The sequence below is a fragment of the Pristiophorus japonicus genome, chromosome 2 (genome assembly GCF_044704955.1).
Source record: "Pristiophorus japonicus isolate sPriJap1 chromosome 2, sPriJap1.hap1, whole genome shotgun sequence".
Taxonomy (NCBI): Eukaryota; Metazoa; Chordata; class Chondrichthyes; family Pristiophoridae; genus Pristiophorus; species Pristiophorus japonicus.
Genome location: NC_091978.1, coordinates 239,442,745 through 239,456,875, shown reverse-complemented (window position 1 = coordinate 239,456,875; position 14,131 = coordinate 239,442,745). Strand labels below are relative to the sequence as shown.

The 14,131-nt window shown below is 45.1% G+C and overlaps 1 protein-coding gene across 5 annotated transcripts in view; it reads left to right on the top strand.

Moving 5' to 3' along the window:
* The window catches only part of anxa3a (annexin A3a), a 111,601-nt gene that overhangs the window by 25,618 nt on the left and 71,852 nt on the right, over positions 1-14,131 (top strand). For all 5 annotated transcript variants that reach the window (XM_070863900.1, XM_070863903.1, XM_070863899.1 and 2 more), the window contains exons 4-6: positions 7,504-7,591; positions 10,700-10,794; positions 13,642-13,755. In XM_070863900.1, the coding sequence (XP_070720001.1) occupies positions 7,504-7,591; positions 10,700-10,794; positions 13,642-13,755 (297 nt within the window). The remainder of the gene's footprint in view (positions 1-7,503; positions 7,592-10,699; positions 10,795-13,641; positions 13,756-14,131) is intronic.

The following is a 14,131-nucleotide window of genomic DNA, read 5'->3' as shown; positions in this document are numbered from 1 at the left end:
GTCCAATACGAGAACCACAGTCCCTGTCAAGAGTGGGACAGATAGTCATTGAGGGAAAGGGTGGGGGGGACAGGTTTGCCGCATGCTCTTTCCGCTGCCTGCGCTTAATTTCTGCATGTGCTCGGCGATGAGATTCGAGGTGCTCAGCGCCTTCCCGGATGCACTTCCTCCACTTCGGGCGGTCTTTGGCCAGGGACTCCCAGGTTTCAGTGGGGATGTTGCACTTTTTCAGGGAGGCTTTGAGGGTGTTCCTGTAACGTTTCCTCTGCCCACCTTTGACTCGTTTTCCGTGAAGGAGTTCAAAGTAGAGTACTTGCTTTGGGAGTCTCGTGTCTCCTCAATAATGTTTCCCCTCAGCCACCTCTGTTCCAAAGAAAACTGTAAAGTCCTTACTCTACAGCATGAAACCACACGAGGCACATTCCAGGGACAAGGCCACTCTGTGACCTTAACTCTTTATTACAGGACTCCAGAAGTGATGACCCTGCGTGGGACCTCCCTTTATATATCCGTGTGATCAGGTAAGGAGTGTCTCCCACAAGTTCACCCCCTGTGGTCAAGGTGTGCTTCTGAGTTGAGTGTATGCAGTAATACAGTGGTGTTACATTGTAGTTACAAACATGACATCACCTTTCCCCCCCCCGCCCCCGCCAAAGTCTTACTGGGATCATAGGTTTAGTCTTTCAGGTGGTCTACGCTCCCTCGTGGAGCGCCGCAGTTGGGGCTCTGGTTGTTGGACACTGCCGTGAGTGTCTGTCACCTGTGGTAATTCCAGCCTGTCCAGGCTGACCTCAGGGACTGTGCATTCTTCTGATTGCTCTTGTTGCATGTTCGCTGGTGGTAGAGTGAGCTCCATCTCATGGTCTTCTTCAGGTTCCTCCGTGTCAATGCTGAACCTTTTTTTTACTTGGTCCAGATGCTTACGGCATATCTGGCCATTGTTGAGTTTTACCACGATGACCCTATTCCCCTCTTTGCCAATTACAGTACCCTCAAGCCATTTGAGCCCCACAGCGTGATTGAGGACGAATACAGGATCATTTATTTCTATACATCTCCCCCTTGAATTACAGTCATGGTACTCGTTTTGTGACTTGCGCTTGCCCTCAACTATGTCGGTCAGGATTGGGTGGATGAGGGACAATCGAGTTTTGAGTGTCCGTTTCATGAGTAGCTCTGCGGACGGGACCCCCGTGAGCAAGTGCGGGCGGGATCTATAGGCCAGCAGGAGGTGCATTAGGCGGCATTGTAGGGAGGGTCCTTGAATCCTGAGCATACCTTGCTTAATGATTTGGACTGCCCGTTTCGTCTGGCCATTGGAGGCCGGCTTTAACGGCGCAGTCCTGTCGTTGCTGATGCCATTGCCCGACATAAACTCCCGGAATTCATAGCTCATGAAACACGGGCCATTATCACTAACCAGGATGTCCGGCAAGCCATAGTTGCAAACTTTGCACGTAGGCTTTCCACGGTGGTGGATGACGTGCATGAATTCAGGATGATGCACTCAATCCATTTCGAGTACACATCTACTACAATGAGGAACATCTTCCCCATGAACGGGCCCGCATAGTCATCGTGAATGTGTGATCATGGCTTGGTGGGCCAGGGCCACGGGCTGAGCGGGGCCTCCCTGGGGGCATTACCCAGCTGGGCACAGATCGTGCACCTGTGAACGCAGTGTTCCAGGTCTGAATCAATTCCAGGCCACCAAACGTGTGACCGGGCAATGGCCTTAATCATCACAATGCCTGGGTGCTCGCTGTGGAGTTCCCTGATGAATGCCTCTCTGCCCTTCTGGGGCATGACTACCCGGCTGCTCCATAGTAGGCAGTCGGCTTGGATGGAGAGCTCATCTATCCGCCTGTGGAATAGTCTGACCTCTTCAGGGCATCTCCGTGTGTGGGCACCCAATCCCCAGTCAGGACACATTTCTTAATCAAGGATAGGAGGGGATCTCTGTTTGTCCAGATTTTGATCTGGCGGGCTGTGATGGGGGAGCCTGCGCTGTCAAAGGCATCGACAGCCATGACCATCTCAGTGCTTTGCTCCGCTGCCCCCTCAGTGGTGGCCAGTGGGAACCTGCTGAGCGCGTCAGCGCAGTTTTCAGTGCTGGGCCGGTGCCGGATGGAGTAGTCATAAGCAGCTAGCGTGGAGCCCACCACTGTATGCGAGCTGATGCGTTGGCATTGACAGCCTTGCTGTTTGACAACAGGGATGTGAGTGGCTTGTGGTCCGTCTGTAATTCAAACTTCCTACCGAAGAGGTACTGATGCATGTTTTTTACACCATAGACACATGCAAGCGCTTCCTTCTCGACCATCCCATATCCCCGTTCTGCTTGAGAGAGCGACCTGGAGGCATAAGCCACAGGTTGTAGCTGACCCTCAGCATTACCCTACTGCAACACGCACCCAACCCCATAGGACGATGCATCACATGTCAGAACTAAACGTTTACAGGGGTCGTACAGGGTCAACAACTTATTTGAACAAAGTAGGTTTCGTGCCCGGTTAAAAGCCCGTTCCTGACAATCCCCCCGAAACCAATCGCAACCCTTACGCAGGAGCATGTGTAGCGGCTCCAACAAGTTCGGCAAAAAGTTCCCGAAATAGTTCAACAGTCCCAGGAATGAACAAAACTCCGATGTGTTGCAGGGCCTGGGTGCTCGTCGAATCGTCTCTGTGTTGGATTCGGTGGGCCGAATCCCACCTGCAGCAACCCTCCTGCCCAGAAACTCAACCTCAGGAGCTAAGAACATGCATCTAGACTTCTTGAGTCGCAGGCCTACCCGGTCCAGTCGGCGTAGCACCTCCTCCAGGTTATAGAGGTGTTCCTCGGTGTCTCGACCCATGATGAGGATGTCGTCCTGGAATATGATCGTTCTCGGAATGGATTTAAGCAGGCTATCCATGTTTCTTTGAAAAATCGCGGCCGCTGATCGAATGCCAAACTGGCACCTGTTATACGCAAACAGTCCTTGTGCGTGGTGATAGTGGTCATTAGTTTGGATTCGTCGGCCAGTTCCTGGATCATATAGGCTGAAGTGAGGTCCAACTTGGTGAACAGCTTGCCACCTGCCAGCGTGGCGAAGAGGTCCTCCGCTCTTTGGAGCGGGCATTGGTCTTGTAGGGACACCCGATTGCTGGTGGCCTTGTAGTCGCCACAGATCCTGACAGAGCCATCCGCTTTTAGAACGGGAACGATGGGGCTCGTCCAGTCGCTGAATTCAACAGGCGAGATGATGCCCTCTCTCAACAGCCGGTCCAATTCACTCTCGATCTTTTCCCGCATCACATACGACACCATTCTGACTTTGTAGTGCACTGGCCTGGCGTCCGGGGTGATGTGTATCACTACTTTAGTGCCTTTGAAAGTCCCGACGCCCGGTTGGAATAGTGAATCGAATTGTTGTAGGACTTGTGAGCACGAACTTCGCTCCACAGATAACATTGCGTGAACATCCCCGCATTTCCAGTTCATCTCGGCTAACCAGCTCCTCCCCAACAGTGCGGGACCATTGCCCGGAACAATCCAGAGCGGCAGCCGATTCACTAACCCTTGGTCATGTAAGCTGAGGTCAGGTCCAATTTTGAAAAAGGTTTGCCACCGGATAGCGTCGCAAAGAGGTCCTCCACTTTCGGTAGCGAGTACTGGTCTTGGAGTGACACTCGATTGATGGTGGTCTTGTAATCGGCAGATATCCTGACTGACCCATCTGCCTTGAGCACTGACACGATCGGGCTCGCCCAGTCACTGAATTCGACTGGCGAGATGATGCCTTCCCTCAGCAGGCGGTCCAATTCGCATTCTATCTTTTCCCGCATCACGTACGGCACCGCTCTGACCTTGTGGTGTACTGGCCTGGTATCCAGGTTTATGTGAATCACTACTTTGGTCTCCATGAAAGTGCCGATGCCAGGTTGAAATAATGAGTCAAATTTGTGCAGGACCTGTGAGCATGATACTCGCTCCACAGAAGAAATTGCATTGACATCGCCCCATTTCCAGTTCATGACAGCAAGCTAACTCCTCCCCAGTAGTGCGGGACCGTTCCCCGGGACAATCCAGAGTGGCAACCTGTTCTCCGAATCTTTGTGGGTCACGACTACCGTGGCGCTGCCTCGCACCGGAATGATCTCCTTTGCATATGTCCGTAGCAGTGTGTCAATCGGCAATAATTTTGGCCTCCTGGCCTTGGACACCCACAACCTTTTGAACTGTTTGATACTCATCAGGGACTGGCTGGCCCCCATGTCCGGCTCCATTAATACTGGGATGCCATTGAGGAGCACTTTCATCATTATCGGTGCCGTCCTGGTATATGAACTGTATATGTGCTCCACATGAAATCGCTGATCTTCAGCTTCCGGCAATTTCCCCCAGTATTCATTTGGCCTCGTAGGGCTTACATCGGGCCCGTCCTCCTCGTACATCAACCTGGCTGCAGGCTTCCTGCACATACACGCCAAGTGACCGCTGATGTTGCAGTTTCTGCAGGTATATTGCTGATACCTGCAAGCTCTGGCTGGGTGTTTGCCTCCACACCTCCAGCATGAGCTAGAGGCCCCATTGTTGGAAACAAAAGGTCCATTACCAGTCGATCGTCTCTGACTGTCTCTGTAACTGTCCTTACGCGCACCATTAACAGGTGTTGATGGCCCCATTACTGGCCGCATTGTCCATTGCGATGGCATGAATCGCCGTTCAGCTAGCCATTGTCTTTGTTGAATTCCCCCTTTGGGTTTGACTGCATGCTGGGGCATGTCCGATTGCCCTTGTCTGCCTAGAGAACTGTGTGCTGCGTTAACAATGTTGATTCCCTGGTTGTTTGCCGCATTTGAGCCAAGATTTTTGCCATAAATCACTCTGGCCTCTTCCCCTGAGATAATCGTCTGGGCTATCATAGTCACCGCTTCCAAGGTCAAGTCTTTGGTCTCAATCAGTTTCCTGAAAACCCCAGCGTGCCCGATGCCCTCAATAAAAAAATCTCGCAGCATCTCCGCTCTGCATGCATCTGGGAACTTACATAGGCTCGCAAGTCGCCAGAGATCTGCCACGAAGTCTGGAACGCTTTGCCCTTCTCGCCGCCGGTATGTGTAAAACCGGTGTCTCGGCATGTGCATGCTGCTCGCCGGTTTAAGGTGTTCCCCGATCAACTTACTGAGCTCTTCGAACGTCTTGTCCGCCGGCTTCTCTGGCGCTAGAAGGTCCTTCATCAAGGAGTACGTTCTGGATCCACAAACCGTCAGATGAGCCCTGCGTTTGTCGGCCGAATCCTGTCACAACCATTCCTTAGTGACAAAACTTTGCTGTAGTCTCTCAATAAAGTCCTCCCAATCATCACCAACACAGTATCTCTCTTCTGTGCTGCTAGTGGCCATGCTCGTGTGGTTTAAATCCCAGTTTCTCGTCGCCAATAATATGTCCTTACTATACAGTATAAATGCACACGAGACCCATACTTGAGAGAAGATCACTCTGTGACCAGTTACCTTTATTACCAAGACCTCAAGAGACAGACCGTGCGTGGAGCTTCCCCTTTTATACCGGAAAGTCCAGGTTAGGAGTGCCTCCCACAAGTTCGCCCCCTGTGGTCAGTGTTCTCAAGGTGTACAACTTAGGTCAGCTTATACATGGGTTACAATGATAGTTGAATACATGACACATTGGATCCAACTTGCCACTTTGTCGTGGATCCCATAGGGTTTTTGCTTTCATGACCAGTCTACCATGTGAAACCTTATCAAAAGCCTTGCTAAAATCCATACAGACTACATCAAATGCACTCCCTCCATCGACCCTCCTTGTTACCTCCTCAAAAATTTCAATCAAGTTAGTCAGACACAACCTTCCCTTAACAAATCCATGCTGCCTGTCCTTGATTAATCCGTGCCTTTCTAAATGAAGATTTATCCTGTCCCTCAGAATTTTTTTCAATAATTTTCCCACTACTGGCTGACAGGCCTGTGATTACTCGGCCTCGCTGTTTCTCTCTTTTTAAACAAAGGTACCATGTCCTCCGGCACCACACCTGTAGCCAGAGAGGATTGGAAAATGATGGTCAGAGACTCTGCTATTTCCTCTTTTGCTTCTCTTAACAGCCTGGGATACATTTCATCCATGCCTGGGGATTTATCCACTTTCAAAGCTGCTAAGCTGCTTAATACCTCCTCTCTCACTATGTTTATTTCATCTCATATTTCACACTCTTCCTCCCTGATTGCAATGTCTGCATCGCCCTTCTCTTTTGTGAAAACAGATGCAAAGTATTCATTAAGAACCATACCCATGTCTTCTGCCTCTACACACAGATTACCTTTATGGTCTCTAATAGACCCCATTCTTCATCTGTGATTCTTTTATGTTACCTTCTACAGGGAATCGTGAAGTCTTACTGAGGTTGTTTGATATAATCAGCTTCAATCTCACTACATTTAGTTTAATTAGCTCAAATAGCTTAGCGGCTTGTTCACATTAGAAAATAGAGTTTCCACTTTGGGCATAATCGGCTATCCTGGTGCGAATTGTGCCCAAAATTGTGCTAGTTTTGAAAAGCTTCATTTTTCCTCAAGTTTCCGCTCACACTCATTTACGTGTCGCCGAAAGTCAACTCTGCCATGAACTAGCAGAATCGAACAGCGCTTTAGAATGTTGTTTTTTTTAAAGAAGTATTGCTCAAAAAAAAATCATTGATATATTTAAGAGTGGTAACTTGGTGCAGTTTGATTAATAAAGCTGAAAATGGATTGATCACAAAAATAAGCATTTTTAATCAGAATGTCTTGTCCGCCACCTGTAAGTAAGCCAATTTTAAATATTTGAAAATGACATTCAAAAAAACAGAACCATTTGTGTACAGTCATCAGTTGCTTAGTAAATTAAAAATAATTATATTCAAAAGCTTTTAAAACATGCTTATTAGTGTCTCGGCACCCCCAAAAAGCTTGATTTTAAGCGCCTCCTCGAAGGCCCGCAAATGGGTGCAATTAATTCGATCTGAGTGCGGGGCCGGTTTCCAGCACGATGTTTTTTAAACGCAAATTGAACTTGAAATTCTGCGATCATTTGTGTTGGTTTGGACAATTTGGGCCGCATTTCGCTGAAAAAAAGCACAACCTAATGGAAACTCCAGGCCATAATTTTGCTGTGCCACCTGAAATACTTTTTGTCCATACTACGCAAATGTAAGTGTAATGAGTAACATTCATTAGATGATTTGGGCTGTTATCCTCTCTTGCATTGTAATGGCAAACTAATTTGTGGCAAACTCCCTATTATACACTGTCATTAGAGCAGAATTTCTCTACTTTGATCGGTGCCATTTCTTACAAATAAAGTTTGTAATCGTACTCATCAAAATGTGCTACCTGTAATGAAGGATCAATGATATATTTGTTTACAAATAATGTACTAGAAAAACTGAATCATGCCATTAAAGTAACTGAACATGTTATGCAAATGTCACTTTTAATTTACTTAAATATAATTTCATTGAAACAGACTGGGAGCCGTGGAACCGTGAAAGATTGCACGTGCTTCAATGTCGGCAGGGATGCTGATAATCTTCGCAAGGCGATAATAGGATTAGGTAGGCATATGTTAAATCTGGACCTGCATTTTAAAATACAGCTGCAACCATTTCTGTACCGAACTTCTAATTCTAATTATTTGCCACTATTATTTTGGCAGAGACCATACTTAAAAAATGTTTATTAACGTTTTCTCTTTCGAGCTTGCTCTTGTAATAAGCTGTTTAATAAGAAATAACAGTGAGGTTATTATTAAAGTATACATAATGAATATTATAATGTCATATTTGTCTAGATAAACCTTCATGAAAGGTGATCTCAAATCTTTAGGGGCCGAAATTACCCCTCTCCTTAAGGCCTGTTACCACCACAAATCAACGGCCACGCTAGGGAGTGGAGTGGCTGCCGACTTTTAGTGGAATGGCCCCTGATAGCCCAATTGCTCTCCCGGGTTTTCCCGATGGTACGCCAATCCCCCATACCACTCCGCTGCTGCCGATCGGTGTTAAGCAAGTCGTCACCGTGCGCACCGCTGATCTACCCCCGACTGCAATATTCCCCTCCAAAATCTTCAGTCCGCCCGGCGGTGCCAAAAACATTTTTTCCCGGTGGTCCAGTGAGGCTGTGGCCTTCTGCAATGGCAGTACGTCTTCCATTAAAGGGGAGGATGCACTGCCGCTGCCGCATGTTTTTTTTTGTCGACCAACTGCCATGTCGGCCCAACAAATATGCCCCCGGGTTCGGCAGGGCCGTCAACAGGTAGCTTGGGTGCCAGGCCACTGGCCCAGTCGCAACTCTCCTTGGTGGCCCAGTGGCCCGAAGTTTAAAAATCATGGAGGCTCTCCCCTTTAAATGAAGGGAAGAGCCGTGGTGACGCGGCGCCGTGATGATGTCATCATGGCGGTGACTATGCTCCGCACCCAACTTCCGCCCCTCAGTTGCTGTCACCACCGCGTCTTTGCCCCGCAGGTGTAGTCACCGGCCCCATTATGACCAACTTCCGGATCAAAACAAAAAAAAACAAAGAGCCAAATGTCGCGCAAGAGTCGACCTGAACTGCAACTGCATTAAAAACCAAAGAGATGGGGTGGGAGGATCCCGTTTCGGGCGGGGGGAAATTGCTACTGCTTACTCTCTTGTCGAGTGGTAAGAATGTGGAGCTCGCTATCACATGGAGTTGTTAAAATGAATAGCATAGATGCATTTAAGGGGAAGCTAGATAAGCATATTAGAGAGAAAGGAATAGAAGGACATGTTAATAGAGAGAGATGAAGTAAGGTGGGAGGGGGCTCACGTGGAGCATAAACACCAGCTTTGATCTGTTGGACCAAATGGCCTGTTTCTGTGCTGTATAATTATATGTAATTGAAAGTTAATGCAGAAAAGGTTAAAATCATTACGTTTCTGTTTTCTTCCTGATCTGTATGGTTCAGTGGATTATGGACATCAGAACACAGCCTGGAATTTCCATAGGAGTTCTGATCTCCTGCTGTAACTCTAGTGGAAGATCTGCAGGAACCCCAGAGAAACGGTGGAATCTTTAGGAACAAAAACAGTCATCAGGCCCAACAAATTTATATCTTTTTTGATAGATCTCAACCACATTTACCCACCTTCTCCCCATTGCCAGAAATTTACACAGGGGCTCTCCTGATTGCCTGTCATAACTTCGGTGGAATCCTCAGAGAAATGGTGGAAACAGAGCCATGTATGCTATTTCTCCAGAGTTTCCATCAATTTTCTGCTGAGGTTACAGTGGGAAATTAGAGAACCCCACCCAGTGGAAATTCTACCCCCATATCCCTTTATACTTTATTTTTCTGGAAACACATCTAATTGTCATTAAATTGAACCCGTTTATACGGTCAGATTTACTTGGTGTTTCCTGATAACTTATTCCAAAAAAGCATCCATCCATTTGCCAATGCAATTCTCAAATGGAGTCCCAAAGCAGCACCCATGCTGAAATCTCAAGTTAGCAAAAAAAAAGAGCTAAAGGATTTCCCTAACTCTGTTTTAATACAACACCAGGTTTTCCACTTGGACTCTGCATTGGGACTCCCTTTGAGAAATGCAAGACTACAATGTTGAGGACCTTTTATGATGGCAACCAAAATTGAATGAACATAGAACATAAGAATTAAGAACAGGAGTGGGCCATTCGGCTCCTTGAGCCTGCTCCGCCATTCGATAAGATCATGGCTGATCTTCTACCTCAACTCCACTTTCCTGCCCGATCCCCATATCCCTTGATTCCCTTATGAACATGCTGACAACCTAAGTTTGTGATGGATCAGCCCATATATTAGCCATCTGATACAACTGACTCTATCTGAAAGGTTTTGCTTTTCACTACTGACACTACTATCTGCTTTGCTGTAATCTACATTCTTTTATCTAATGTGGATAATTGACAGGAAAGACCAATAAGAATATTGAAATATATCCCATCTTTTAGACACATTTTAAAGATTGTGGTTAATGTCTGGGAGGAAGTTTACCATTGCTGAGAGTTTCTGATTGGGAAGTATCCATTAGAACCGCAGCTGGTCTATTTCCTATGGAACCATTAATAAATGGATTTCTCCCATCTCAGAGCAATTCGGAAATGTCGTAAACTTATGAATATTTCCAACAGTTGCAGAACCAAGGCTTTCAATTGCAACAGTACACGTCCAGTTTCTTCAAGTCATACCACCAAAATTCTGAACTAATTTTGCAGTTGTAGTTTAGCAAGTAATTGGGAAATGCATTATAAGTGTGTCTTTATCCTTAATTATCAAACATATTGTTACTTCAGCTTTTCTCCATGTTGTGGTAGTAGGGGGAAAAATATATTATTAATAAAGATATATTTCATATTTAAGAACAGTTGCATTCAGGAGTGTTACTGAATCACATTCCTCAGGTCAAGGAAGGGGAAATCTGGTACTTTATGTATTTGTATAATTTCTCACCAAAATACAAGAATATTTATTTACTGGAAGCAATTGACTTAGCTGCTTGCAGACTGGGGATTTTATTTGCTTTGTTACTGATTTTCATTGCAATACACATATAAATGCTTCAAGAATATGTGCCTAAAACCATGTTGTCTTTAACTCCTGTCCAAAGTTGCAACATTCCAAGCACCCCTATTAATTTCCATTTTTAAAATCTAATTTTAGGAACTAATGAACAAGCAATCATTGAAATTCTGACACACCGAAGCAACTGGCAACGACAACAGATCTGTAAAGAATATAAGGGGACCTGTGGACGTGTATGTATTGATTCAAGCTGTTTAGATATTCTGTCAATGAGGATATAATTTTTGGCTCTATAGGATGGATTTTTGCCTTGAATTTAGTGCATGCAGATACAATTGTTGCTATAGTCAACGCTCAAATTATTGTAAGTGGCCTGAATAGACGTTTTTTTTAAAAGGTTATTTTTTTCTCCCCTTCTTTATACTTTATAACCCCATCCATCACATATGTCAATGTCACTGTATTAACGAGCACAAGGATGCCCCAATAATGACCCAAGATGACCTTCCTGATTTTGCTGCTTTTTTTCATATTTCTTATGGGTAATTATCTGATTTCCACTCAGGACTTCATCATAACAGTATAGCTAAGATTGGTCAACATAATGGTGCATCATGGACATGAACCCATATTCCATGGTAATTCCAATATGCTGTAGCTTCATATTGACTGAACTACACAAACCCCTTATGAATCGAGTTTATTCATTCCAGACCTAATTATATTGCTAAAGAAAGTGCATATCTTTTTCAGTTTACACACCATTCCTTCACATCAAATGCTTGGTTTGCTGGTATATTTTCGTCTAGTTGTCACCAACTGTTTTATTCACATTAGCAAATCGAGGAAGATATATATACTCATCAGGAGTCTGGGGAATTGCCAAGTAAAAGAGGGGGATCTTTATTGTAAGAAAACGTGAAAAGAATTAGTGACACACTTCCCACTGCCCAAATGCAGAACACAATTATCTGGGAACAGGTTTTCTGCCCATATTCTTCTTCCAGGGAAACATGTGAAATTTATGGGTGACAAAAATAATTAAATACTGGGGAGTTAAAAGCAACACAATCCTGTCAGAACTCAACAGTGTGGTAATTATTCATATTCAAAGGATTCAAAGACAAGTATATGATCTGCATTTAACATTATCTTCTTTGATATATTCAGCAACAGCAATATAAAAGCAGGAAGGTTATTGAGACTGTTGTTAAATACATCTTGTGTTAACAAGTGGAATCCACCAATGCTCACAAAATTCATAAATTGGATTGTTTATTGGTAATAATATTTTTCTGATTTATTTCAAAAGTAGCAGATGCTATAATGGCACTTTTTAACTTGCTATTTGATTTCAAAAAGCCGTCATGACCTGTATAAACCTGTATAAGCGGTGAGGTGGAACATGAACATGCCAGCAGTGACAGCCACAATATATTTACATTCGTTAGACCACGTAGCAATAGATTTGAAATTGAAACAAACTCTTTTATGCTCTTATCATGTTGTAACACGACATCTTCTTAAATAAATTATCAGGATTTTGTTTATGAAGAGGTCAAGTGTAAGGTAATATGATTAATTGACATACCCATTAACTAAACAGTTGTGTGAGGTTAACACGTTATCTCGGGAGCCTCAAATCAACAAGAGCAGGCATCGACGACGAGATTCAACACCGCCTCCAGTGCGCCAGTGCAGCCTTCGGTCGCCTGAGGAAAAGAGTGTTTGAAGACCAGGCCCTCAAAACTGTCACCAAGCTTATGGTCTACAGGGCTGTAGTAATACTTGCCCTCCTGTATGGCTCAGAGACATGGACCATGTACAGTAGACACCTCAAGTTGCTGGAGAAATATCACCAACGATGTCTCCGCAAGCTCCTACAAAACCCCTGGGAGGACAAGCGCACTAACATCAGCGTCCTCACTCAGACTAACATCCCCAGCATTGAAGCACTGACCACACTTGATCAGCTCCGCTGGGCAGGCCACAAAGTCCACATGCCAGACACGAGACTCCCAAAGCAAGTGCTCTACTCGGAACTCCTTCGTGACAAACGAGCCAAAGGTGGACAGTGGAAACGCTGCAAGGATACCCTCAAAGCCTCCCTGATAAAGTGCAACATCCCCACTGACACCTGGGAGTCCCTGGCCCAAGACCACTCTAAGTGGAGGAAGTGCATTCGAGAGGGCACTGAGCACCTCGAGTCTCAATGCTAAGAGCATGCAGAAATCAAGCGCAGACAGCGGAAAGAGCGTGCGGCGAACCAGTCCCACCCACCCCTTCCCTCAACGACTATTTGTCCCACCTGTGACAGAGTTTGTGGCTCTTGTATTGGACTGTTCAGCCACCAAAGAACTCACTTCAGGAGTGGAAGCAAGTCTTCCTTGATTCCAAGGGACTGCCTATGATGATGATCATCATCATTGAAGAGCAAGCAACTTGAGGCTTTTTTATCAGAAGCAAGGAGAAGTTAACCGAATTAAAGTGCCAGCTTGGTCAGTGGTGGCACTCTTGCCTCGAGCCAGAAGTTATATGCTCAAGCCCCACTCTACAACCAGAGCATCTAGACAGACGTTTCAGTGCATACTGCATGAATGCTGCATTGTTACCTAGACATAAACCCGGCATCGTGGATTGACCACCTGTTATAGAAACCACCTGATTTTCATTTTCATCAATTTGTCTTCCAGATGAAATTTGAACTGCAGCTCTGTCTGTCAAGTAGATGTAAAAGATCCCTGAAGAATAGGGGTGTTTTCCTAGTGTCCCAACCAATCTTCTCTAGTCAAACAACATGACCAAAATTGATGAATTAGTTACTTACTTCATGGCTGTTTGTGGGACCTTGCTGTGTGAAAATTGGCTGCCGTATTTGCCTACAACACAACAGTAGCTACACTTAAAATTGAATGGTTGTGGATGTGCCCAGTGCTATATAGACACCAGATGGCACTCCAAAGATCACTGTGTAGCACATCAGGATAAGTCATTGCTGAACAATTTTGTTTAAAATGATTAAATGGTTATGTTCTACATTTTTATTATGTTTATTTGGCTGATATGTTTTTCTGTTTCAGGAACTAATTGATGATTTAAAAGGTGACCTCTCTGGTGACTTTAAAAATGTGATCGCTGCTCTGGTGTGGCCGCCAGCCCTATTTGATGCCAAAGAGCTGGGAAGAGCAATGGAGGTGAGTTTGTTTTTCTTTTACTTGCGAGTTTGTTCTGTATCAGTTAGGAAGTAAATTGTCAGCTTATCAAAAGTGTTACAAACTTTTTTGCACTAAACTCTCTACATCACAAGAACTTGGATGAACTGAAGTATGACGTTCATGCAGGTATTGTAAACATAACAAAGTAGCGTGAAAATGCAGTTCTGGAAGATTTGCTTATATCCAGTTTGTGTAGCTCTTCTAGTTTGATCCTGTTCAGATGCCACACTGGTTTTGTTCAGATTATAGGTAATATAAGCAAGCATGTAGCTTGTAGCAGAAAACTGCTCCTTTAGTAAATGTTTTGTATCTCAGTGCACAGTATGTTAAAGTCGTGAACCAGTGTGGCAGTTTA